The sequence below is a fragment of the Carlito syrichta genome, unplaced genomic scaffold, assembly GCF_000164805.1.
Source record: "Carlito syrichta isolate Samal-C Ts95f unplaced genomic scaffold, Tarsius_syrichta-2.0.1 Scaffold308134, whole genome shotgun sequence".
NCBI lineage: Eukaryota > Metazoa > Chordata > Mammalia > Primates > Tarsiidae > Carlito > Carlito syrichta.
The window spans coordinates 3,521-29,813 of NW_007252230.1; the positions used below are offsets into that span (position 1 = coordinate 3,521).

General features: G+C 42.0%; 1 protein-coding gene across 1 annotated transcript in view; it reads right to left on the minus strand.

Annotated features, from left to right (window-relative positions):
• Positions 1–346: 346 nt before the first annotated feature.
• The window catches only part of SLC35D1 (solute carrier family 35 member D1), a 54,549-nt gene continuing 28,602 nt past the window's right edge, over positions 347–26,293 (minus strand). Inside the window, exons 10-11 of the mRNA XM_008065020.1 lie at positions 11,565–11,647; positions 347–722 (exon numbers count right to left, since the gene is read on the minus strand). Coding sequence (XP_008063211.1) covers positions 614–722; positions 11,565–11,647 — 192 coding nt within the window. The 3' untranslated portion in view covers positions 347–613. The remainder of the gene's footprint in view (positions 723–11,564; positions 11,648–26,293) is intronic.

Here is a 26,293-nt window from a genome sequence, read left to right on the forward strand (position 1 = left end):
CGACCTGCTGCGCCTCACTCCCCCGTCCTGCACCACAGAGCGGTCCACGCTCTGCTCACTCAGGGCGGCCCACAGGGAAAGCCGCACACTTCAGATCCCCCCATGTGTTCGTGCCAACGTCACTGTCTTTGACAAACGCAGTGATGACGTGAGGACAACGAACGTGACCGCAGAAAGGAAGATCACAGAAGAGGCATTTCAGAGACTGGCTGTGTTTCCAGCAGAAGGCGGCCACCTGCCTGCAGCCACAGCCCGAGCGCGGAGGCCCAGGGGGCACGCGCCATGTGTGGCTCTCAGGGACACCTGGATGGACGCCGTGGAATGAAACATGTACAAAACGCAGATGTCCCACTGTCGGCAGAAAAGAAAAATAAATTAAAGAGCCCAGTACATTTTCCAGTCTGACATAAATTAATTCAAACGACATGGTTAAAACCGAGTCCATTACAGGATTCTCTCGTCATAAAATTTTAAAGGCAGCAATTGACGCTTGGATTGTACAAGTGCAAAGGAATGGCATTTCTCCGTCACCAGGCCCCTCAGTGTCCGCGTGGAGCTGCCGGCACGCAGAGCCGACGGGAAACAAGCCCCGCGCGGGCACAGCCCTCTCGCCTCACACCGCCCCCTTCCCCTTGACGTCCAGCTTGCCCCCGGCTTCGGACGGTTTGCTCAGCTGCTCTTCAGTGAAGGTGATGTAGGAGTACACCAGGCTCCCGGCGATGCTGCAAGACAGAAAACTGCCATCAGCAACTGAGCGGAGGAGGGGCTCTGGGTAAACACCCTGCTTTGTAATAAAGAAGTTGATAACAGCAAAAAATCAGAAGAGTCAGTGCTCCACAGTGGAGAATTATATACATTCCCACAACGGAATACCATACATCGACAAAAATGCCATCAAATGAAAACAGGCAATGACATCTTAAGTGAAACATTAAGCATTGTCTAATTCCATTTTATCTAAATGAGCATGAATATGTACATCAACATGCACCAGAAAAGACAAAAGCTTGGAAGGAACATATCGAGAATATTAACCATGGTTACACCTGTGTGGCACCTCACAGGAAATTTTTTTACAATTATTTTCTGTAATTTTAAAAAGCACCCACCACTTAATGTACCTAATCCCACATCTTTAAAAAAACATTTTCAAAAAGCAATCAAGACAAAGTTATTTTTAACATGTTTAAAACAGAGTCAGTTGTAATACAAGAATGGAAAACATCCCAACTAGTAAGTAAACATGCAGACCCTGAGTCACAGAGCTGGTTTTTCTCTGATAGACGCAGGTTCACAGCGGGGAGCTTACCAACAAGCCCCCCGCCTACGGTGGCCACTGGTACCCCTCACTGTCCATCACACCTACCATCGGCACAGTTCACTCTTGGGACAGCGATTACTCAGCCCATTCTCCGATGGGACCTTAAGCCCACCTGGGGTACACAGCCTCCTGACCCAATCACTAAGGTCAAAGTCAGTGGGAGGAGCTCACAGGTCAGGATCCTGCCCCAGGGCTGCCTGACCAGGCTCCCATTCTCCGCACTGGGCTTGGCCCTCACCTTCTGCCTGACCACTGCTTACTGGAAACTAGCTGTTTTTCTCCGGGCTCTGGCATCAGCCCCAGGCCAGCTGCAGAGGGGGAGAGGTCTGACTCCAGCTCCCACTGGGAAGGAAGATCAGGTGCTGGCTCTTCCCTGCACATGCTTCCGGGACACGAGACACCAAGCAGTCCAGTGATGAAGCCTTTCCCGTTCTAATCTTCCTGCTCCTCATCTAAACCTCATGGCACTTAGTAATGATCCAGTTGGGGCCATTTACTGAAGCCCACTATACATCAAGCATCTTATATGTATTTCCTGTTGTTGTGAAATTCCTGCAGGGCACAACATCCGTGGGAGGTAAAACCGGAGTCCCAGGGTCATAGGTAACTTGCCCCGGGTCACAGAGCATCCTAATGATGGACAAGAATGAACCCAGGTTGGTCTTTCTCCACGGCAACGCCCCCTCCCCCTTCCCCACCAGGTGTTGCAGGTCTCACCCTTACTTCATCCTCCTCCGCCTGATTTCCCAAGGCAGTATTCTTCTGGCTCTACCGAGTCTCGTGCGTGAAGCCTGGCACTCCGTAGCGACTGAATGGCCCTTATGGCCTCACTGGAGAGAAGGGCTGCGAGAGCCTGATTCCTGGGCCTGTGTTCACAGAGCTTCATCTCCTCCCTTCTTCTATGTAGTTATTTTGGAATTTGACCTGACTCTTCTGGAAACTTTTTTGTTTTTCTAGTACCTCAAGCCGATGGCTTCCCTGGTAGCTGGGCAGATTTGGCTTCCTGCAGCTTTCTTGACCGAAGCCGAAGACTCTGAGGTTTGCAGGCACCCCCACACCACAGCCCATTTCCCTCTGCGTCCAGACCCACCCACCCCGAGACAAAGCAGAAGGGCCGTCCCTTCCTCCTTCCATCCTGCCCTTCGCTCGCTCCCCCTCCCACAGCAGCCTAGACAGTCTCAGTGCTCTCGTTTCTCCTGTCACACAAGCTTTGACGTTGACATTAAGCCTATTTCAACTGCATAGAAATATGGGGGGGGGGCAGAACAGAAGACGACAGAGAATGCCCTGGACAGAGAATGCCCAGCTCAGTCCCAGGAGGCCCTGGACTCCCAGTGTAGTCCGTGTAATGAAAAGACAGATTTGAGACTTGGGTTTCAGGTCAAATCCAGAATACACTACAGGGTGAGTATCCCTGAACTAAAATCCTCGGAACCACAAGTGTTTCAGATTTGGGAATATTTGCATTCTACTTATCAGCTGAGCCTCCAATTGGAAAATCCCAAATTGGAAATGGTGTCACAGCGGTGCCCAAATATCTGAACAGCCATTTTCCTAAAGAGTATATACATATGGTAAACAAGCACATGGAAAGATGCTCAACACCACAGGGAAACAGTTAAAACCACGAGATACTACCACCAATCAGCATGGCTGAAATTAAAAACTAACCAACAAACAAAAAACGAGCAGTATCAAGGGTCAGGATATCGAGCAACCAGAATTCTCATACACTGCTGGTGGGTATGCAAAATGGTCATCACTTTGGGGAGTATTTTGGCAACTTCCTACAAAGTTAAACATACGGTTACCATACAACCCAGGAACTCCACTCCTAGGCAGTTACCCAAGTGAAATGAAAACTTATGTTCACATACAGACGTCTAAGCAAATATTTATAATAGCTAAAAACTGAAAAGAACTCAAATGTCTTTCAAACAGTAAATGGATAAGCCTTGATATAGCCCCTCAAGACTATTCAGCAATACAAACTTATGAATTACTGATACACGCAGCAACATAGATGGAATCTCAAATGCCGTAAGCTAAGTGACAGGGTCAGACTCAAAAGCTGCACACATATGTATCACTTCTCTAACATTCTAGAAACCACATGGACAGAACACACATCTTTGTCAGGGTCTGAAGAAGTGGAGGTATTTAGGGAGAGTGGTAGGGGGAGATTCTGGGACTCATCAAAGTGTTTTATATCTTGACTGTGGCAGCAGTGGTGGTTACATAACTGTACCAATTTGTCAAAATTCACAGAACTATACCCTTGAAAGGGCAAATTTCACGGTATTAATCATATATTTTTTTCTTTTCTTTCTTTTTTTTGAGTCAGGGGTCTCACTCTGCCACCCAGGCTGGAGTGCAGTAGCACAATCACAGTCTCTTCGCAGCCTCAACCTCCTAGGCTCAGGAGATCCTCTCCCCTCGGCCTCCCAGGCAGCTGTGATGACAGGCACATACCACCACGCCCAGCTAATTTTCTTATTTTATGTAGAGAGGAGGTCTGGCTATGTTACTGTGTTTGGTCTGGAACTCCTGGGCTCAAGCAAGCCTCCTGCCTCGCCCTCCCAAAGTGCTGGGATTATAGGTGTGAACCACCATGCCTGTCTCTTTTTAATGGAAGAAGAAAGTAATCACAGATAAAGACAAATGGATTCCAGAGGTTCTAAGAATTCTAGCCTGGACAACTGTGAGGATGATGACGCCACTACCTAGAAAGGCAACTTTTCAGGCCTGCACCACAGGCTACACCCAGACTCGAACGGACGCAGGGAGCAGGCTCTGTCTTCTCTCCGCTCCCTGCCCTCTCCGCTCTTGTTTTTGGCCGTGAAAAAAGGCAGGAAGGGGAGTTGAGACAGACAGGCTCTCAACAGATTCCCTACTGAGTAAAAAATAACACCTTAAATCACAGAATTAAAGTAGAACAGAGCCTGAGAAGCTACTATGCCAACTCGTCTTCTATACTTAAATCATACCAGAGAGAGGGCTATTTACATGTTTCTTAAAGAAACTAGGCAGGGTGGAGGGGATTCAGATGTATTTAGGTTTAATTACAGAACGTTTTTTTTTTTTTGAGTCAGAGTCTCACTCTGTCACCCAGGGTGGAGTACAGTGGCCGCTCACGACCACTGCAGCCTGCACCTGGCTGGGCTCAGGTGAGCCTTCCACCTCAGCCTTCCAAGTAGCTGGAACTACAGGGTTGTGCCACCATGCCCAGCTAATTTTTTTTATTTACTGTAGAGACGAGGTCTCACCAAGTTGCCCAGACTGGTCTCAGGCAATCCTCTTGCCTCTGCCTCCCAACACGCTGGGATTACGGGCACAAGCCACCATGCCCAGCTTAATGATAGAAACCTTTAAGGTGCACAGTAATGGAAATAACACTTAACCCTTCGCACTTGGATGCCACCACTGAGGGGATGTCTTTGACAAATCTAGCAACCCTCAGATGTCCCTCGTAGGGGCCATAAAGAGATTCCCGGTGATTATACAGGACAAACTGATGCCAGCACACATTTTTCGAAATGTATGTTTCCTTGCAGTTTGTCATTCAAACTGCACGGAAAAGCAAATAAAGAGATGGACTAGATACTGAAACATACGTTAAAAAATACCAGATGGTGTTACCGAGAAAGCGCATGTGTGAAGAGAGGCAGCTGTGGGCATCCCGTGTTGTGAACACAACATGAAAAGACAGATCAGCAAGTTACCACAGTCTTCAAAGAAAGAGCCTCTCCAAGTTGAAGGCAGGTCACACTGAAGTACTGAGTGGCAGAAATCAACCATACCTATCTGCACTAAGTTGGAAAAGTAAAATCGGAAAAGTGATATTCTTTTGATAAATTTCATTTCATTATTTCATAATCGACGAGAAAATTTTTATCAATTTATTCAGTTTGCAGAACAAAGGCAAAACAAAAAGACAAACTGTGAATTATAACATCAGCAACAGCGAAGATGAGTTAGAGTTAGACTTTCATCCAGATAACTTAGAAAAAATAAACACTGATGTGGAAGAAAATCAGTAGCAATAGTGAAATCATCCCACCAAGAAGAAAATGGAAAAAGTCATAGAAAGTGAGAGCGATGAAAACGTTAGTAGTTCTGGAGAAATAGAAGATAATGTGCCATCAAGTGAAGGATGGGAAGATGTCACAGAAAAAGATGACTTCCCAGCAAGAACGAATCTTATTGCACGTCCTCAAACAACCAGACCACAAACAGCAAGTAGTATAAGAGAACCAACTGACTGTTTTACTGTGTATTTTACAAAAGAATTAGTTTACAGTGTGTAAAAACGAATTGTTAGGCAGATGAAAAAATAAGGAAAAGCCAGTCGTCGCACAAATTGCTGAGTCGTGAGGATTGTGCTACAGTAGCTACATGTTGTGTTTTGTGAAAATCTTTAAAATAGGGAATGAAATAATTCTTCTGGGGACTAGAAATATATAGTAGCTCCTATGTCCTATACTGAACATCCAAAGAAGAAAAAAGAAAAAGAACAACCCTATGTCCCATTTGAAATTTGTCAAGCTTCTGACTGATCAGTTGAGAAGTGGTTTTCAGGGATCATGAGTGCGTCTTTCCACATTGTCTCTGAACAAGACTGGACAATAAATTACATATTATTATTGAGGGACAAGGAAAACAAGACGGCATTGTCTGAACAGAAAAACACCAGGTGAAAAACATCAAATTACTATCGCACAACACAAATCAATGAAGCTGCAATGCATGACAGTGACTATTTCACATGTTACCACACACGAAAAATATATTAATTTTGATTTGTTTCTCATAAACAAGTTGCTCAATGTCTGAAATTCCATTATAAGCCAAATATCATTACAATAAAATCATTTACTATAATGCTGTGGTTTTTAATATGAAGTGATTCCCTTTTCACTATTTCATAAAAAAGTGTGGTCAAGTTACTGGTACGTGATCTGCGAGGTGTCTCCAAGTGCAAAGGGTTAAACAAGAGCCAGCATACTTGGATTTTTTTTTTTTTTAGTTGAAGACTCACTCTGTCACCCAGGCTAGAGTACAGTGGGATGCTCACAGCCACCACAGCCTGGATCTGCTGGGCTCAGATAATCCTTCCACCTCTGCTTTCCAAATAGCTGGGACTACAGGTGTGTATCACCACGCCTGGCTCATCTTTTTTTTTTTTTGAGTTGGAGCCTCGCTGTTGCCCACTCTGGAGTGCAGTAGCATGCTCATGGCCACCGCAGCCTCAACCTACTGGGCTCAGGCGATCCTTCCGCCTCAGCCTTCCAAGTAGCTGGAACTACAGGCATGTGCTACCAACGCCCATCTTATTTTTTTATTTCCTATAGAGATGAGGCCTCATCAAGTTATCCAGGCAGCGCTTGAACCTGTGAGCTCAGGCAATCTTCTCACTTCAGCCTCCCAAAGTGCTGAGGTTACAGGTTTAAGCCACCATGCCCAGCCCAAGTATGCCTGGATTTTAATCCCTGTATTGCAAATAATTTGAACACTAACTGGCTGACTGAAGCAAAGCACTTTCTCACTGTAATAGAATGAGCATTAAAAAGAGATATGGCACATAAAATGTATTACAATGAAATGTGAAAGCAACTAGAAATTATTAAAAATCTTACAAAAGAAAAAGAAGATCATTAATATTGCTATCAACTAGCCTGGCTAGTAAAATGATACTGTTTAAAACATTAAGTGGGACGTCGTGGCTCACGCCTGTGATCTCAGTACTTTGGGAGGCCAAGGCGGGAGAACTGATTGAGCCCAGGATTCAAGACCACCTAAGCAACATACTGAGACCTCGTTTCCACAAAAATTAAAAATCATGATAATAATAATTAGCCAGGCACAGCACTGGTGCACACCTGTAGTCCTAGCTACTGGAGAGGCTGAGGGGGGAGGACTGCCTGAGTCCAGGAGGTCAAGGCTGTGGTGAGTCAGGATCATGCCACGGCACTCCACCTGAAAACAGAGTGAGAGCCTCGACTCAAAATAAACAGACAAACATGTTAACCAGAACTATATAATTAACCAGAACTACCTGACTCAAAAGAAACTGCAGTGGAAGAACGTTGAAGGCACTGGTTTTGTCACCAGTTATGCTGACACATGTTACAACATTCCTATTCAGGTACCTAGAACAGTTTTTCCCCCTAATAGCCTGCAATGTAAAAAAGGTATCCAACCTTTCTATTTTTCATTTATTTTATATTTATTCTACAGCTTTATTATAGTGTATTATACAACAACCTGGCTATATTCAATGTACAGAATTTGATGAGTTTGGACACACGCATACACTTGTGATCCCATCACCACAAAGTAATAAACATACCCATCCCTTCCAGAAGTTCCCTGTGTCCCTTTGCTTTGTGGTGTGTCTTTCTTTTTTGGTGTTAAGTACAGTCAACATGAGATCTTCTCAGTCAACAAAACATTTCTTGAGAGACAGGGGACTCACTGCTGCTGAGACTGAAGTGCATCATCTAGTCACAGGCACAACCATGGCACCCAACAACCTTGAACTCCTGGCCTCAAGTGATCTACCTCAGTCTACAAGTTGCTACGACTACAGGCACATGCCACTGCACTTGGCACTTGCCCGTTTTTAAGCACAAAACACTGTCTTGTTAACTATAGGTGTCGGGCGACACAGAGGTGTCTCTTCCGCATTCAGCATGAACGAGTGACTCCTATCTCCCCCTCCTCCCGTTCGTTCCCTGGCAACCACCATTCTATTTTCTGCTTCTCTAAGTTTGACAGCTTTAGATGCCACACAGAAGGGAAAACATGCGCTATCCGCCCTTCTGTGACAGACTTATCTCACTGGCGTCTTCCTTCATGGATGTCTTCCAGGTCCATCCATGTTGTCACAAATGGTCCATTTCCTTGTTTTTTAAAACTGAGAGGTATTCCAATGCAGGTATGTTGGGAATAATGCTGCAACAAGCGTGTGAGTGCAGATTTCTGTTTCAGATCCTGACTGCAATTCTTCTGGATATAACACCCAGGAAGGGAACTGCTGGACCACAGGGCAGTTCTGTTTTTAGTGTTCGAGGAACTCCATACTATTTTCCACAATCCTAGCACCAAGGTACACGGTTCCAAATTCTCTACAACACTTGCTTGCTTGCTTGTTGTCTTTCTTTTGATTTTGGGGTTGATTCATGTGTTTTTGATTTCTTTCCTGCATTCCTGGGAAGGGCTCTGTCATTCTTTTTTCCTTTCTTCTGTGTTTGACACTTTCTTAACTATTTCTTATAGAGCTGGTCTGGAGGCAGCATAAACTCTTAGGGACTGAATGTCTGGGAAGGATTTTAATTCTCCATCACTGATGAAGCTCAACTTAGCTGGGTAGGTAATTCTTGGTTGACATTGTTTATCTTTGAGACCTTTGAAGATTGGGCTCCAAGGTCTCCTAGCCTGAAGTGTTTCTGTAGATAAGTCTGCTGCTATTCTAACTGGTTTTCCCTGGTAGGTAGTCTGGCCTTTTTCTCTTGCTGCCTTTAGGATTTTTTCTTTTATATTTACTTTGTGTAGGCGAATTACTATGTGTCTGGGAGTTGGTCTTCTCATTTGTTGTCTTGCAGAGGTTCTCTGAATCGCTTATGTTTGAATGGTTGCATCATTGATGAGGGAAGTTTTCTTGGATAATTTCATGGAATATGTGTTCCAGGGTGGTCTCTGTCTATCTGCCTCAGGGATTCCAAGTGATCTTAGGTTCAGTCTCTTGAAGTAATCGCTCATCTCTTGGAGGTTTTGTTCTGTCTTTTTAAGCTTCTTTTCTATGTTTTTAACAGTTTGGGTTAGTTCCCTATTTTGGTCCTCAAGCTCTGAGGTTCTACCTTCTGCTTGGTTAATTCCACTTTCTATGCTTATCAGTCTGCTGTTTATTTCTTGTTTGTTTGTTTTTTGTTTTTTTGAGTTGGAGTCTCACTCTGTCGCCCAGACTGGAGTACAGTGGCCGCTCCCGGTCACCGCAGTCTTGACTTGCTGGGCTCCAGCGATCCTTCTGCCTCAGCCTTCCGAGTAGCCAGAATTTCAGGCATGCACTACCACGCCCGGCTGATTTTTGATTTATTGTAGTTGTTGATTTCATTCACTGTATTCTTTATTTTTGATAACTCTGTTATCAACAACATCATTCTTTCCTCTTGTCTCTCCTCATCTCTATTTATTCTCTCTTAATATCTTGATATCTGGGCTTGATTTGAGACCAGTCATTCTGGGAACTCTTCACTGTGTGAGTTCTGAAGTCTGTATTTTCAGTGGCTGACCTCCCAGAGATCTGTGTAAGACTCATCTTCCTTTGGTTTTTCTTCATTCGCATAGGTTTTCCTCCCCCCTTTTTTAACCTCTTCTTTAATTCTGTTGTTCAGTGATGGGGGGATGGCTTTTATTTCTGTCTGTTCAATCTCCTATTCTTCCTTATGTAGATTCTCTGGTTTTCATCCGTTCTGAAGCTGGACTGGGGGTAAGGGACTGTGCTTTTGCAGTTTTGAGATCTAATTAAGGGAGGGAAGCTGTGATTCGGAAGCTATCTGCAGATCCCAGGATCCACCAACAGGTGTATAGGCCCCTGGAACCCTACTGCCTTACAATCTGTCCATGCAGTGGAGGTGTCTGTTTCCCCTCTGAAAGCAAAATGAGATAAGAAAAGGGAAAAGAATGGGAAAAGGAAGGAGGAAGATGAAAGGAAGGTGGGAAGAGAGAGAAGAAGGAAAACAGGCTCACTGAAGCCTCAACTTGCTGGGCTCAGGGGATCCTTCCACCTCAGTCTCCCAAGTAGCTCCACACCATCATGCCTGGATAATTTAATTTTTTTTGAAGAGACAAGGTCTCAATATGTTGCCCAGGCTGGTCTCAAACTCCTGGGCTCAAGCTATTTCCCCACCTTAGCCTGCTGGGATTATAGGTGTGAGCCACCACACTCAGCAACTTGTGTTTATTATTCTAACCTTTCTTACAAAATATTTTTTTTGCCTTGTAAGAGATCTGAACTGCAGAACTCTGAAAATGAAAATCGAAGCCTTTACTTCATTTTGGTCACCATGTTATTAATTTGAAGGACAAAAAGAAATTCAAGTCAGGTCTGAGTCTGATCTATATTTGTGTCATAATGACGCTGTCACCCAGATTTTTAGAAGTGAATGAAATTCAGGCCACAGTCAAAGTCTGAACAGGTTCGCCATGATGCTCCTGATATCCTGGCCCTTCTTCACAAAAGCTGGAGTGTTGTAGAGGGGGTGGGTTTGGAAGGACTCTGGAACTCAAGAGTGATGGGTGGGGTGAAGCATTAAAAAAGCGATGTGCCCTGACTGACCGCTGTCTACTCCGTCGAGAACTGGCCAGGTGAGAGGGAGGTCGGCAAGTCAAAGCGGGACCCGAGAGCATCAAGCCAAGGCCACAACCCGGGCATGGCAGTGGCGACATAATGGCAACAAAAGCTATGCAGACAGTGAGAAGCAATCCTTTGTTGGATATTTTTCAAAGGCCAAGTCAAAATAATCTAACACACTGGATACTGGATATGAGATAAGAAAATCAAGAATCATGCCAAGGTTTCTGAACTGAGCAACAAGAATAGGGCTTTCATCAGCTAAGATGACAGAGAGAAGACGGTAGAGACTGTGCGTGGAACAGACTTTGGAGGAGATTAAAGTAGTTCAGTTTTGGACATGTCAGTGGGCTGTTAGACAAATCTGACTGAGGACAGAGGTCTGGCCAAATATAAATTTGATCATTTTTAGGCATATGAACAATATTTAAAGCCACGAGAGTCAAAATTCCAGAACTAAAAAGGATCTTTCATGCAATACAAGTCACCCCTTCTTACAGGAAGACAAGTAAGGTCTAAAGAAAGGTAATGATGTGTCTAAGGTCAGACACACATCAAACAATTTTAACAGACTGGTATTCTTCCTTAGCCCTGCGTTTCTTGAGGACACTGCCTGCCATCTGCTATCATTACAGGGCTTTGAAGGCTAAGCAAAGGTTCTGCTTCAGACAAGACTCCCCAAATACCATGCTCTGGGTACAACAGCATTTTCTTAAAAAGCGTATGTGGAAACATGAAGTATCTAGCACATAGTAAGCACGCCATAAATGTCTGTTTAATAAATGAATACATTTTCTGTTAATTTAATAGCCTAACCTTACTGTGACATTATATGAATATCCAATTCCCACTTGTTAAAGTGGTTATATTTAATCAAATATTTGTACTTACCTGATATTTAAGCCAATGAAGTTTGTCCATGTGAAAATATAATCTCCACCAAAGACCATTCCAATATAAGTTATTAATATATTCTAAAAATAAAAATGGCAATATACCGTTACATGGGTTTAACTGTACTTTAAAAATATATACATTTAAACCCATCCACGCTGTGACCCAAATATGTCATAAAATGCAAAACAAATAAACAGATCAACAAATAACCAACACAAACACACCAATCCTGTAAGAGCACAGTATGAGCAAGAACACTATTAAGTGTTAACACTATTAAGTTAACCTAGCCTCTTCCCAACTGATCTCTCCCGAAGAAAAATCTTTTACCAAACTTGAAGAACACTGCCCTGGGGTATGAAACTACACTGAGAAACACTGCCGTTACGAGGGGGTAGAAAATACAAAGACATGGATGGAAATCTTAGAAGAGACTGGTTTCTTTTTCCCCTTTGGAAAAATTGTTGACTTGTGAGTGGAAAGTGAAGAAGAAAAGACTGCTTATATGCCAGCATTATCTCCCTCTTCTTTTACAAAGGAAAAGGGAAATGGCGGGGACTGTATCAACATAAAGACTGTTTTTAGAGGAATTTTCCTTGATATTTTACATAGGAAATCATCTCCAAGTTTTATAACTAAAACCACCTCTTTTGATGCCCCCCAGAGGCAAACATCTGGACCCTTTTAATTATCCCAAGACCACAAAAGCAAAAACCAAGTTTCTAAAGTTTAAACTACAGACTGAATATCCCTTACTGGTCCCAAGTGCTTGGGCCTGGAAATATGTCTGATTCCGAATGTTTTCCAATCTTGGAATATTCACATTATACTTACCAGTCAAGTAGCCCAATTCCAAAAATCTAAAATCCAGAATGCTCCAATGAGCATTTCCTTTGAATGTCATGTTGGCACTCCAAACTTTCAATTTTGGAGCCAGCATTTCAGATTTTGAAGAAAATCAAAATATTTTACCCAAAAATATATTTCTTTGACATATACTGTCAGAGAGCTAGCAAAGACAAGTAGCCCTACAAAGCTGTCTTTTGTGGGGGAAATATACATTTGCAGAAAATCTTCGTTGATGCAGCCAGGTCTTCTGTCCAGATCCAGGAAAGATGGACCGAGAGTCTGCCACCCCTTTTTAAAGGTGAGGTTTCATCTACATAACAAGACACCCTTTGCTAACCAAGCTCCTCTTCTCTCTGTCCCATAGGCTATTTTGCCAGGATCCAAGCCCCCATTCTTTCTGTGACCTCGAAAGGTTATATAAGCTTCTACACCCCACTGGGAGACAGGGAAATCATTCTGTCATACTTCCATGTACACACAAACAGACTAGACACCTTTTCTCTTGTTAATCTGTCTCTTGTGAGTTGCTTTTTCAGCTAACCTTCCCTCCCTGATATTTTGGCACAGTGAGCAGGGTCACCAAAGCTACTATGCTCTTCTGAGAGCTACAGTGAAGAGAAGCCAGGAGCTGATCAGCTGGCCTATGAATAAAAATCTCTTATCAGCCAGGCTACTTGCCCCCTTCTGTCTGTGGAACCTGGTAGAGCAGACAGTCAAAATCACTCTGTGAAAGGAGGGTCCTCAAGAAATTTAAAATAAATGTATTTCACATTTTGCCTCAGCATAGCCATTTTGCTTAGACTGACACGCTTTGAATCTAGCACAGGTTAGACAGAGAAAGATAAATTTCCAACAGGCAGGCTTTAGGAAGACACTTTACTGCAAGCCAAGCTGGTAGCCTACCCCACCCTCCTACTCGGCAAATCTCCATCAGATGCAAGACAAGAACAGCCCAAACTTCCAATTCCTGGTTTAGCATAACAATCTCAGAGAAATGTTCAGGCCTCTTGTCAAAGGTGGAAGGCCAAAGATTACCCCTTAGCTGGTTGAAGCCATAGAAATGATAATAAGACCACCATCTTGCTAAGGAGCTGGTGGATTGGAAATGTCCCACAGGTTTCTTGCAGGAAAAACTCCTTCCCTTGTCCCCTCCCATTCAGCCCATCGCTGAGGTCATGAGATGCTAACATCTGGCAATGTCAAGATCTAGGACTCATGTGGCAACAGTCAGCATCAAAGACCTACAGTCCTGGACATTCCTTTTGGCCCAGATCCCTCCAGGCCCAAGCCCCTCTTACCCCAAAGGCCCTTAAATATACCCAATTCCTAGCCCTTAGAAGCCACACTTGCTTCTGAGTGTTGCCCTCCTCTCCAATCTGTAAAAGGTAAATAAACTTTACTTCCTTTTACTTCTTACATGGTTGCAATTTTGCACTATTCCCACAGTACCAGCACCAGCCCATCTCGCCTCAGTTTACCTTCTCATCTGGTGGACCGAACAGGGATTTGCCCCAATATTCTTGGGGTGTCTCCCTTCTGCAACTCTTTTCCTTACTCTCCCCTCTTCCAACCTGTGTCTCCCTGTGGACTGTGCTAGAACTTGGTGGCAACCGACGGCTCTGGTGAGGGCCACTCCCCAGTGTGTCTGAAGGTCCCAGGAAAATGCAGTAGACTGATGGGGCCCGTTAGGGTGGGAAACTAAGGTCTATCCTCTACCTTGACGTGTAGCCAAGCCCTCTGAGTCTCTCTACGGACAGGCTAGATCTCGGTGGGCAACTGACTGTCTTTTCACCAGGGCGACTCCCTGGAAAGGCAAGAAGGCCCCCCCAAGGCAGGCTCTGGACCGCCAGCACCCAACCAGGTGAGACGAGGCACCCAGCTGTTATCCCTCGCTACCTACTCTGTTCCTGCTTTGCCTGAAAACGAGCTACACCCTGGGAAGCCCCACATCACCTCAGCCCTTCTCAATCAAGCACCACCTTAGGTGAGTCTTGCTGTTTATCTGGTCCTAGAAGTCACTCTGAAAGGTCACTCTTTTTCTTTCGCTTTGGGAAGCACGTTGCTAGTGTCTGGGACCCTCTGTGGAAAAGACTTGGTACAAATCCTCCCAAATGCAAACTGGAGCAGCCCTGGTAACGGTGGCTACGGAGCTGTCTTCAGTGGATTGGGGAAAGGGGTGACACCCTCTTTCCTTGGCATTCACATCACAAGCTGATTCCACCCTCCATCATCTGGGATGCCAGACTCAGGCGGTGGATGGTCTAATTCCAGCCTACGGTGGGCATAGGTGCGGAATGGTCTTCTCTCCCGTGGAACTCTCAAACGCAGTTCTTAGGACACGCTCTCCCCCTTCCAGGGCTCTACAATGGCAAATAGTTGGTCATGGGAAAAAACTCACTGTGGCATGTCTCTTAAAGATTCTTAAGACTCTTTTGTTGAAGAAAAATGTCAGCCCCAAACACCTCATATTTTGTTGTAACACAGTCTGGCCAGAACATAAGTTAGGCCACGGGGGAATCTGGCCACAAGGGGCTTCCTTCCATTTAACACCTAAGACAACTTGACTTACACATTAGAAATAACAAAAAGCATGCTAAAATTCTCTGTTGAGGCCTTTTTGAGCTAGCTCGTCATCAGGACTTACATTCCTCCTGTTGGATGTCTTTTTGACGCTGGCCACCTCTTCCTTGGACGGCTTGACCCTGCGGATCTAGCTGCCCGTTTCTCAGAACCCATCTCAGCCTCCTTCCCTTCCCTTCCGCAGGCTCCCCTTCCAGATCTGCCAGCACGTCCCCCCACCCATCTCTATACCCACCTCTACCTAGAGACATGAGTTCAGCGTCGACGGCCGCTGACCCCAGTCCTCTGTCTCTCCTGACCCAGCAATGTTTGCTAAGGAATTCCAATACCTTAACGACTCCTTGGGATCCTGTCCTCTCATCCCCTCCTCTTGCTCAGACAGGTAAAGACAGCTCTACGCCCCGTGTTCAGTAGGAAGTAGCTACAGAAGCCTGACTTTCATGCCTGTTCCCAGGTACATATAAGAATATTCTGGAAATAGTAAGAGGTGGGAAATGAAAGGAGAGACCCCGAGAAACTTAGTTCACATTTGCCTCAGTATAACCATTTTTGCTTAGACTGACATACTTTGAATCTAGCAAAGGCTAGACACAGATAGATAAATTTCCAATAGGCAGGCTTTAGGAAGCATTCAGACATTTTACTGCAGGCCAAGCTGACAGCCTACGCCATCCCCTCAGCAAATCTCCATCAGATGCAAGACAAGGACAGCCCAACTTTTCAATTCGTGGTTTAGCATAATCTCTAAGAAACTTTCAGGTTTCTTGTCAAAGGTGGAAGGCCCCTTAGCTGGCTAAAGCCATAGAAATGATAAGAAGACCATCTTCTGGCTAAGGAACTTGTGGATTGGAAATGTCTGATAGGTTTCAACATCAAAGATCTGAAGCTCTGGACATTCCTTTTGGCCCAGAAACCTCCAGGCCCAAACCCCCCCTTACCCCAAAGGCCCTTCAATATACCCAGTTCTTAGCCCTTAGAGGCCACACTTGCTCTGAGAGCCAGACCCCTTTCCATTCTGTGAAAGATAAATAATAAACTTTACATCCTCTTATCTGTTACTTGGTTGCAATCTTGCATTGTTCCCAAGATACTGGCCCACCTCGCTACAGTTTACACTTTCCCTTTGTTCTTTTTCCTCTCCAAAATCTTGATTAATGGGAGAAAAGGATTTCTGTGATCAGTCCTGGCTGTGGCTTTTGATACTTTTTGGTATGAATATTCCAACTGTTTGATCTCTTTCCTCCCCAAAATAGTCTTTTCCTCTGTCTTTATCATTCTGTGGTGCTCTGTCTCAAAGAGGGGTACTAGACGAGGTTCCCTCTCTTCTGGCTTTGTGTCCTGGAGAGCTTGAACTTGCGACCAAGTAGAAGTTCTCTCTCCTGGTGTCTGCCATCCAGGGGGTGGGATTTTTGAGTAGTCAGGTGGCCAGTGGAAAAACAGCTAAAAACCCAAGACTTTTTGTTCCAAACGTAAACAGCCCTATCCAAAGGGGCTTCTGCTGTCTCAACCCTTATTGTCTAGCTAGCAGAAGAAAAGTCCAAACCCAAGAGGGCTTACTGGGTGTCAGAGATGAGGAAGTCTGTGACTGGCAGTCCCCCACAAACTTGTAGGCTACCGGAGACCATCTAAGACAACCAGAACCTTTTACTATAGCCTTTCCCTGGCAATACATCTTTGGGGTAATCTTTGAAGCAGGCTCTTCTATGCCCTCTCCAGGAAAACACTTTTATTTTAAAACCAACCTAAAAAATAACACCCAGGGCTTTCCATAAAAAAGTGAATCATTATTAAATAAGTACACCATTAAAAAGCCAGTTGCCAAAAGACAGATTTCTCAAATTAGACTCCTTAATTTAGAATTTTTTTCGAGATCTCTTACTCTAAATGACTAATGATAAAATTGTATTTTTAAAAAGACATATAACAGTGTCATAGCTAGCCTTAAAAATACTCTTGACAAAAAAGAGTAAAGAGCAAAAATCTGACCCAAACTAAGTTAAAATCCTTGGTAAGCTCAAGCTCCATGCTTTAGAGCCCCTGTAGGATTCACAATACAGGCAACTCCACATCACAGCTGCATAAGGTTCTGTGCTTTCACTGCTGCACCCTGGGTTCAAGTCTCAGTCCAAGAACCAGTCCATTTTGATTTGATATTTGGGTGACGCTCGACCTTTTGGGGTATCCATTCACCTATTCACGATGCCTCGTGTGCCCTTCGTTAGGTCCCACACCTCGGTTACAACTTACTGGTTTCATGTGAAAGTAGGTACCTCTGGTTGAAAAAAAAAGTCCAAAAGCCAAAAATATCCAGTCTGCATGAACTAAAATCTGATCTCTTTTTTAAAAAAGCTTTATGATTAAAAGTCAGTTAATGAAACAATGACATTTAAATTATACAATTATACAGATAAGACTTTCTTCTTTTTCACTTTAGATCCTGTTTAAGAAACATTTTTTTCCAGTTGATTCATACCCTTTGCTGAAAATTATGTGCTTGGTCCTGCTGTTCACTTCCTTCTCAAAAGTCCTTCTCCCATTCACTTTGATTCCTTCCTACTACTCCTTCCTCTTTATCGTCTTTGGTCCCATATAAAATAATCTAGAGGACTCAGAGTGACTCAAACCCTTAAGAAACACAGAAAAAGGTCCCACTGACCCCTTTTGGGGGCCTCCTGCCTTCCTGTGGAGTCTAAAGAGTCGCAGACAGGTTTTTCACAGGTCTAAAACTCTGTTCTCTTTTACATTGTGTGACCTCACCTCTTTTGCTTATGGGGGGGATATCAAAAATTACCCAGTCCTGGGAAAGAATGCTTGACCTTTGTGTGACCACCGAAGAGCTACAGTTTTAGAGGGGACTGATAACAGCTGTTTACAGTAAATGGTCATTACCACAGGGAGCTACTCCCTTATTTGTGAGTTTTGATATGAAAGCCGTGGCCTAAATACTTAAAAATGTCTTTGTATCAAAGTACACTAAAAAAACATTATGTGGCCTGGTCCCATGCCCTTCCCCTCTTTGGAGACACAGGATACAGGGTAAAAGTAAAATTTTTAATTTTTAAAAGTTTAGATGCTCTGCCTTTCAACTGTGCTTACTATTCACATATTTTAATTATTAGGAGCTGAAAACTATAAATACTTTGTTGGTCCTCTTCCTTAATGGGTTCTGCCCTGAATTCAGTAGTGGTCCAGGTAAAAAACAGTCAAAATTATAAATTAAAACTGTTTGTCTAAATAAAATTAGTCTCCTTATAAATTCTTTTGACAAGTTGCTGGAATTTTCTCTTACCTTGATATCCATCCTTTTTTTTTTTTTTTGAGTTGGAGTCTCACTCGGTTGCCCAGACTGGCCGCTTCCGGCCACTGCAGCCTCGCCTGCTGGGCTCCAGCGATCCTTCCACCTCAGCCTTCCAAGTAGCTGGAATTACAGGCATGCGCTACCACGCCCGGCTGATTTTTTTTTGGATTTATTGTAGAGATGAAGTCTTGCTGCCCAGGCGGGTCTCGAACCCGCAGGCTCAGGCAATCCACTCACCTCAGCCTCCCAAAGGCGCGGGATTCCAAAGGCGCAGGATTCCAGGCTGAGCCACCGAGCCCGGCTGATATCCATCCATTTTTAATCTTCTTCTCTAACTAATACAGCCAAACTCCTTTGAAATTTAAGGCAAACTTAAATTCTCAAGTTATCTCTTCCTCTGTACTTTAAAAATACAAATTTACTACCCTGCCTTCTCTAAAACTCAATTAAAAACCTGGGCCCTGTGAGGCAGATAAACTTTAACCTTTTCCATTTACAAAGACACAGTTTAAATCCAACTGTCCTTTAAACTAGTTAAGTCATACCAGTCTCATAGCTACAATTTTAAAATCAAAGCTATAAAGTATTCATTTGTATCTTTTTTTTTTTTTTTTTTTTTTGAGTTAGAGTCTCACTCTGTCGGTCGCTTTCCAGCGACCGCAGCCTCTACCTGCTGGGCTCCGGTGATCCTTCCGCCTCAGCTTTCCAAGTAGCTGGAATTACAGGCATGCGCTACCACGCCCGGCTGATTTTTTGATTTACTGTAAAGATAAGGTCTCGCTGCCCAGGTGGGTTTCTGCCCAGGCGGGTCTCGAACCCACGGGCTCAGGCAATCCACTCACCTCAGCCCCAAAGGCATGGGATTACAGGCTGAGCCACCGAGCCCAGTTTCATTTGTATCTTTATATATATATATACACATATGTGTGTGTGTGTCCATGTTTACAGTGTCTATATAGTACCAAATTAACTTATAAATTAAATAAGCCCAAATACTTTTAAAAATCCAATTTAGTATTCTTTAATAATAAATACAGTTTAAAATATATTAGCAAAAGAAAATGAAAATCTCTTCTAACTTTGCATGGCTCTGTTGGTCAGACAAATTTATAATGTCTCTACTAAATGTTTTAAGGTCATAAAACTGTTGTTTTACATATATTTATATATGAAATATATTTTATGTATTGTATATTAAATTATATAAAACATAAAATTATATTACATATAAAATTGTATAATACTTCTATATTACATTACATATTAATATAATATATATTTATATCTTTACATATATATAAAATATTATATATATTTTTAAGTCAAAGTGTCTGGAGTGCAGTAGAACTCTCACGGCTCACAGCAGCCTTGACCTCCAGAACTCAGGCGATCCTTTCGCCTCAGCCTCTTGAGTAGCTGAGTCTACAGGTGCACACCATCTTACTCGGCTAGCTTTTTAAATTTTTTGTAGGGATAAGGCCTCGTTATGTTGCCCAAGCTTGTCTCAAATTCCTAGGCTCAAGCGATCTTTCTGTCTTGACCTCCCAAAGTGCTAGACAGGCATGACCAGTTGCTTTTGTAATATTTTAAATATTTACTTCATTTGTCTTTAAACCCGAGCCTTTAGATTCTAAAGTCTGGAAAAGTGACCATAGTGAGGCCTGGGGACAATACCTGAGCCCTGCCTTCCCTGGCCCAACCATGTCTCTTGGCAATAAGAGAGATCAAATCCTCCAGACACCATCTCCACAGCTCTGCCCGCTGCCTTAGACTCTGTATCTAATACATGATTAAAACTACTTTCTAGGTTTTTTGCTAAAAAGTTACTAGGAGTTAACATTATAATTAACATATAAAATTAAAGCTACTAGATACTTTTAGCCCTTTGCGCTCAGAGACATCTTGCAGATCACCTGCCAGCAACTTGACTGCACTTTTTTAATGAAACAGTAAAAAGCGAACCATCTCATCTTAAATAGTACAGAACCAGAACCAATTATTTTATTGTAATAATATTTGGCTTATAATGGAACTCTGGACATTGATCAACTTATTTACAACCAAAAAACAAAAATTTGCCATATTTTTCTAAAGTGCGGTAATGTGTGAAACAGTCACCGCCATGCACTGCAGGTTCATTGATACATGTTGTGCGGTAGCAATATGTTTGACGTTTTCCACCAGGTATTTTTCTATTTGAATAGACAATGCAGTCTCGTTTTCTTTCTCCTACATTCATAGCATTTAATTTATTGTCCAAGTTTGTTGTTCGAAGAAGATGTGGAAGGACACACTCGGGACTCCTGAAACACACTTCTCAACTGATCGATCAAAAGCTTGACAAATTCCCAATGGGACAAAGGTTTTTCTTTTTCTTTTTTTTGATGCTCAGTATAGTATACAGGAGCTAATAATGCATATTTGTATCCCCCAGAAGAATAATTTCCTTCACCAGTCTAAAGATTTTCACAAAAAACAAGATAGAGAAGCACACTGATGTGCATGACCCACACTGTTCATATTTGCAACATGATTTAGAATCACTTTGGGCTTCTTGATTGGTGTACTATTTCCACCACACAATGTCCTTGTGGTAGGTAGATTTCATGCCTGCATGATTTCAAGAGCTGAAAATTGTCACGATCCTTTTGTCTTTCCACGCAAGAAGCAGATTATTTTTACTACATGCTGTTTGTTTTTTTTTTTTTTCATTAAAAATGTTGGTTTTTTTATTTGTTCTGGTATTCCCCTTCTTGTCTTTGTACCAGCAAGATGACATTTCATCTTTAGTAGCTCTTCTCCTAGGACAGTACTAGTGTAATATCTGTCACAAACATGTGCTCTCATGTTGCACTGGGAACTTTTTCCAACAACTTTTCATATAAATGCAATGGAATTCTGATCCTCCAATAAGAAAGGACATCAGAGTGGTCTGCTGGAATTACGATGTCCCCTTGCACAGCCAAGTGCAAAGGGTTACAATTCTAGATTCAAAGTATATTTTAAAAGTAAAATGTGTTTTAGTAGAAAAGCTATAAAAAGACATAAAAATATGAGTTTATTAAATAATTTTACCTAGTGTAAGTTTTTAAAAGTTTGAAATTTTTAAAAAAAACTAAATGATTATTTTAAAAATTAAAAAGTAAAAAAGTTACAAGAGGTTATAAAAACCTTACTTGCAATCAAAACTAATTAAAATTAAACAGATTTATTTATAAGATTTTATTAAAATTAACTTTAATATTAATAGTACACTAATACAAAGGTAAAATTTAGTCTTCTCTTTCAAACAAAATTTCCATGAAGTATCAATAAAAAATAGTATAGAAATGTTTGTTTGCCTTTTAAATAAACTATAAAAAACAGAGGGCAGAGAGGGAAAGATTCAGTTTGTTTCATGGTGTCTTTATTAGGTCTCATGAGTGTTTACTCTATCAAAGAATAAAAGGTTTTCGCTTTTTAAGACATTTAAATTATCGCTTAGACTAAATTAATCACTTAAATATTAGTCATTACTGTTATTTAGTGAACTGTATTTTAAACAAGTGTTTTATTCTTTGATATCTGACATACTCCCCCAAATCAAAATTCTAAACTCAGTCTTTTTAACCTCAAACTAACTTTGTAGATATTAGGACCCCTAGAAGTCCAAGAAAGACTTGCACTGTCAAATAAATAATGATGTTTAACTTCGAGTTACATTTATATGTGTGTTATTAATATAGATTTCAAACTTGTATGAGATTCTTAAATTCTGTTATGTCTTAATATACATTATTACTAGTACTATATTAATATATTTGTGATTATTTGTATAAAGTGTAGTAAGAATAGTGATTGGCCACATAAGCTCTTTTTAAATTGGCTTTGTTGGAACTCTTATAAGAAATATTAGATCAGACTTTTAACAGCCTCAAGGCAAGGCTTTTACCAAGGAAAGTTGGTTACTTCTATGACACATAACAATTTGAAACATTAAGAATGACTCTAAGCCGGGCTCAGTGGCTCAGCCTGTAATCCCGTGCCTTTGGAGGCGAGGTGAGTGGACTGCTTGAGCCCACGGGTTCGAGACCCGCCTGGGCAACTTGGCGAGACCTCATCTCTACAATAAATCAAAAAATTAGCCGGGTGTGGTAGCGCATGCCTGTAGTTCCGGCTACTTGAAAGGCTGAGGCGGAAGGATCGCCGGAGCCTAGCAGGTTGAGGCTGCGGTGGCCGGGAGCAGCCACTGCACTCCAGTCTGGGTGACAGAGTGAGACCCCAACTCAAATTAAAAAAAAAAAAAAATGAGTCTAATCTAATAATCCTTATAAAAGTCTAATAATCTACTATTCCTTATAAAAAAGTTACAAAGACGCCAATTTAAAAAGAGCCTATATGGCCAATCACTATTCTTACTGCACCATATACAAATAATCACATGTATAATAAGACAAACTGATTTTACAAATAAATTGATCCTATTATGATTTGCCTTTGGTAAAAATGGGAGACTAGAGAAACACAATTATGTTAAAAAACAATTATGTTAAAAAACAAACAAAACTATAGTGCATCTGCTACTAGATGCTAGCCTAGTCCGTTGTTTCCGAGTTTTTTGTACTGCTGACAATTTAGACTATGTCCTAAATTCTTTCCTGTCTACAAGTCCTCAAACTAATATTTTTCAATTTTTCTTCCATTCTTCTGACTTAAAATCACTAAAAGTTAAAATTGTGCTTTTCTTAAAGCCCTACAAACTAAAACTAGAATAAGCTTGAATAAACTACAGGAAAAAAAATCACAAAACTTATCTGTAAACAGCCTTTATGCCTAACTGATATCTACACTGCTCAGGAAATTCACTTAAACACCTGATTCAAACTACAATCTAGAACAATCTGTCAGAATGACACTGCAATTTGAAGACACATCAGATACACACCAGCAAAAACGAGTCTATAGACTACTCCAGATAATAACTTCTATGACACATAAAAATTTGTCTTGTCTCCATAAAAACACCTCTTGCTGAAAATCTGTTTGTCTGCATTATATATAGAGGCACAGCACATCTGCAAGGCTACCTCTTAAAGTCAGACATAATAGTTTAACTAATCTAGTCTAAGGACTACGAGATTCACTAACAAAGACACGGAAAAATATATTTAACTTTATTCTTTTCTGTTCATCCCAATTTGTTTTTCTACTCCTTTGTCTATCTCTAACAAACTCTAGCCCAAATCTCAACAAAGCCGTCAGCTTGCTTTTAATATTTACAAAGCTTTTTAAAGTTTCAAAGTGATAACTGAAGGCAATAAAAATATTTTACCCCAAAATATATTTCTTTGACATATTTTAAGATGGCTGTCAAGAGTCAGCAAACACACATGAAAACAAAATTTGAAAGGAAAAAAAAAAAGTCAACAGAAGTAGCCCTACAAAAGCGTCTTTTGAAGGGAAAAATCACATCTGTAAAAAAAAACCTCTACATTAATGTAGCCAGGTCTTCTCATGTTTGCATCTAGCAAAGATTAATAACTGAGAGTCTAACATCTCTAAAGGTCCAAATAAATAAATAAGCCGGGCATGGTGGCTCGTGCCTATGATCCCAGCACTTTGGGAAGCCAAGGCAGGAAAGACTGCTTGACCAGGGGTTTGAGGCCAGCCTGAGCAACACAGTGAGATCTCTGAGGTCTATTACCTGTGAGGTTCATCTACATATAAAGACCACCTTGGCTAGTTCAACTACCTCTTCTCTTCCTTCCACAGGCTCATGATTCAAGCCCCCATTCTTTCTGTAATCTCAAAATAACACAGTATATAAGCCTCTACATTTGTTTGGGGATTGGGTAGTTAATTACTCTGTAATACTTACTCCCCGTGTACATGTCAATAAGTTGAATGCCCTTTCTCTCATTAATCTAGCTTTTGTGAATTAATTTTTCAGCATATCTTCCAAGGGTGAAGGAAAAACTTTCCCTTTGCCCCTACAGGATGCTTGATGTGTATTATTCAATTCCTCCCCAATCTCCCTTCTTTTACATTCATAAGTCACTGCCTCCCTCTCCGCTATTACAACTGCCATAAACTGTAAATGTCACAAATAGTTTTAGTACCCAGGCTCTCTGAGATTAGGCCTGTGAGACAGAAAGTAAATTGCTATGATGTTTTCAAAAGGCCAAAACCAAACTTCAAAATTATTCTTATAATGAAGTGCCCTCTGAGAGAACATTCAAAATTATGTCAGCCTCTTCAAGGTCTAAGGATGAAGACAGCAAGCTACCTCAGAGCTAATATTCTTATTATTTGAGAGGAAAAATAAAATTAAGTATTATGTAACAGTAAACAAGGCCAGTAGGCAACTTAGAAAAGTATGTAACAGGACCTCTCACTGAATACAGAGATCCAGAGCAAAGGTGGATTAATTTATATAAGCTGCCCAGGGAACTTCAGAAAGGCAGGAGACAGAGAACCCAACACATGCTGCTCAATATCAGAAGTTAAAAAAATCGTAGGTATGTATTAAGATAACCTATGCAAGGCTTGACATTGGAAAAATACATCAAACATTCTCCAAACAGAATTTATCAGAAAGCACAGAAGAGTCCTGATAGCTCAAAACTAAGACTGTAATTCTCAAACTTCAGCATACCTGAGAATCATCTGAAAACCTTGTTAAACAGAAAGATTCTAGGCTTGATCCTAAGATTCTGATTCAATCCATGTGGGGTAGGCCTTGGAATTCCTCTTTAAACTAGTTATCCTAAGTGATTTTCCCACCACCCCAAGGAGAAACAAGGAATGCTGACCCAAGGGTTTGTGGGTTGGGATTCTCAAGCACAGAAGGAGGCTTAACACCCCTTGTGAGGAACAATGGCTGAGCTAAAAGGGAAGCTGATGGAAGGCTCTGACCCTGCAAGAGCATTGGCAGATTCCCATCTGTCCAAAGGTGCAAGCCATCCTCCAACCAGTGAACAGCAAGAGAAAGAGCGAACTAATCAGACAATTCAGTTTCTGCCTCCTTGTAGAGTTTATAAGTAAAATTAATTCCTTTGGAATGAATACATCCATGGGATTTTTGGACTATGGAGAGGAACATATGTCAAAAGCATAAACTTTTAAGTAAAGAAGAATGACCATATTTGTATCCTGTGCTGACAGTAATAAAGAAAGTATACTAAGAAATTCCAAGCAAATAGGTCTAGTTATTAAAATTAAACATCAGCCTTCCTGCATCATCCTTATCCTCTAAAAACATGGTACCAACTGCCCTCTCTCTCGTGTTCACACTGCTCTCCTTCTGAAGATGCAAGCCATCCACTGTGCTCTTGAAGCATTCACTTTGCAAAACCAAAACACGGCTGAGAGTTAATCTGGGGCTAAACTACCTCAACCAGCCCAGTCTCTTGAATGTACACCGTCTCTAGCTTTCCAGAGGAATTCACACAATTGACTTGTTAGAGCATTAAATAATTCAGAATTCCATTCACACCAAACACTCCAATCCCATGATTTGAAGCCGCAGACTTTCTGGAGTTTCAACCCAGTCTACAAGGAGAATGGAGGGGCACCACTCCACTGAGGGTACAGAAAGAAAGCAGAGCAGTAACACCTTATCCTAGCAGCACTTCTCTCACTACAGACTAAAGGGGCATTAGAAAGGAAGTCACACAGGCAACTGTCTTCTTTTCCCCCCAGTGATCAAAGACCGACCTCTCTCTACATCTTAAAGCGCCAGAATCACAAAGTCAGATGAAAGAGACCTCAGGCTACAAGCCACTAGCTTCAGTTCAATATTCAAGTCAACTTGGCTCTCCTGGCTGAAGACAAATTAGTCTCCCTCAAGTAAAACAGACCAGGAGGAAATGACATCACTGGAAATGTCAGACACAGCATTGAAAAGTGGGCTATTTAAGGCTTGGCTCAGGCGCAGGAACCCTCCCTAGACGGCCGCTGGCAGCCATCCCTCCCTACTCAACAGCCAGAGCTCAAGTGAGGCAGAGAACAGAACAGT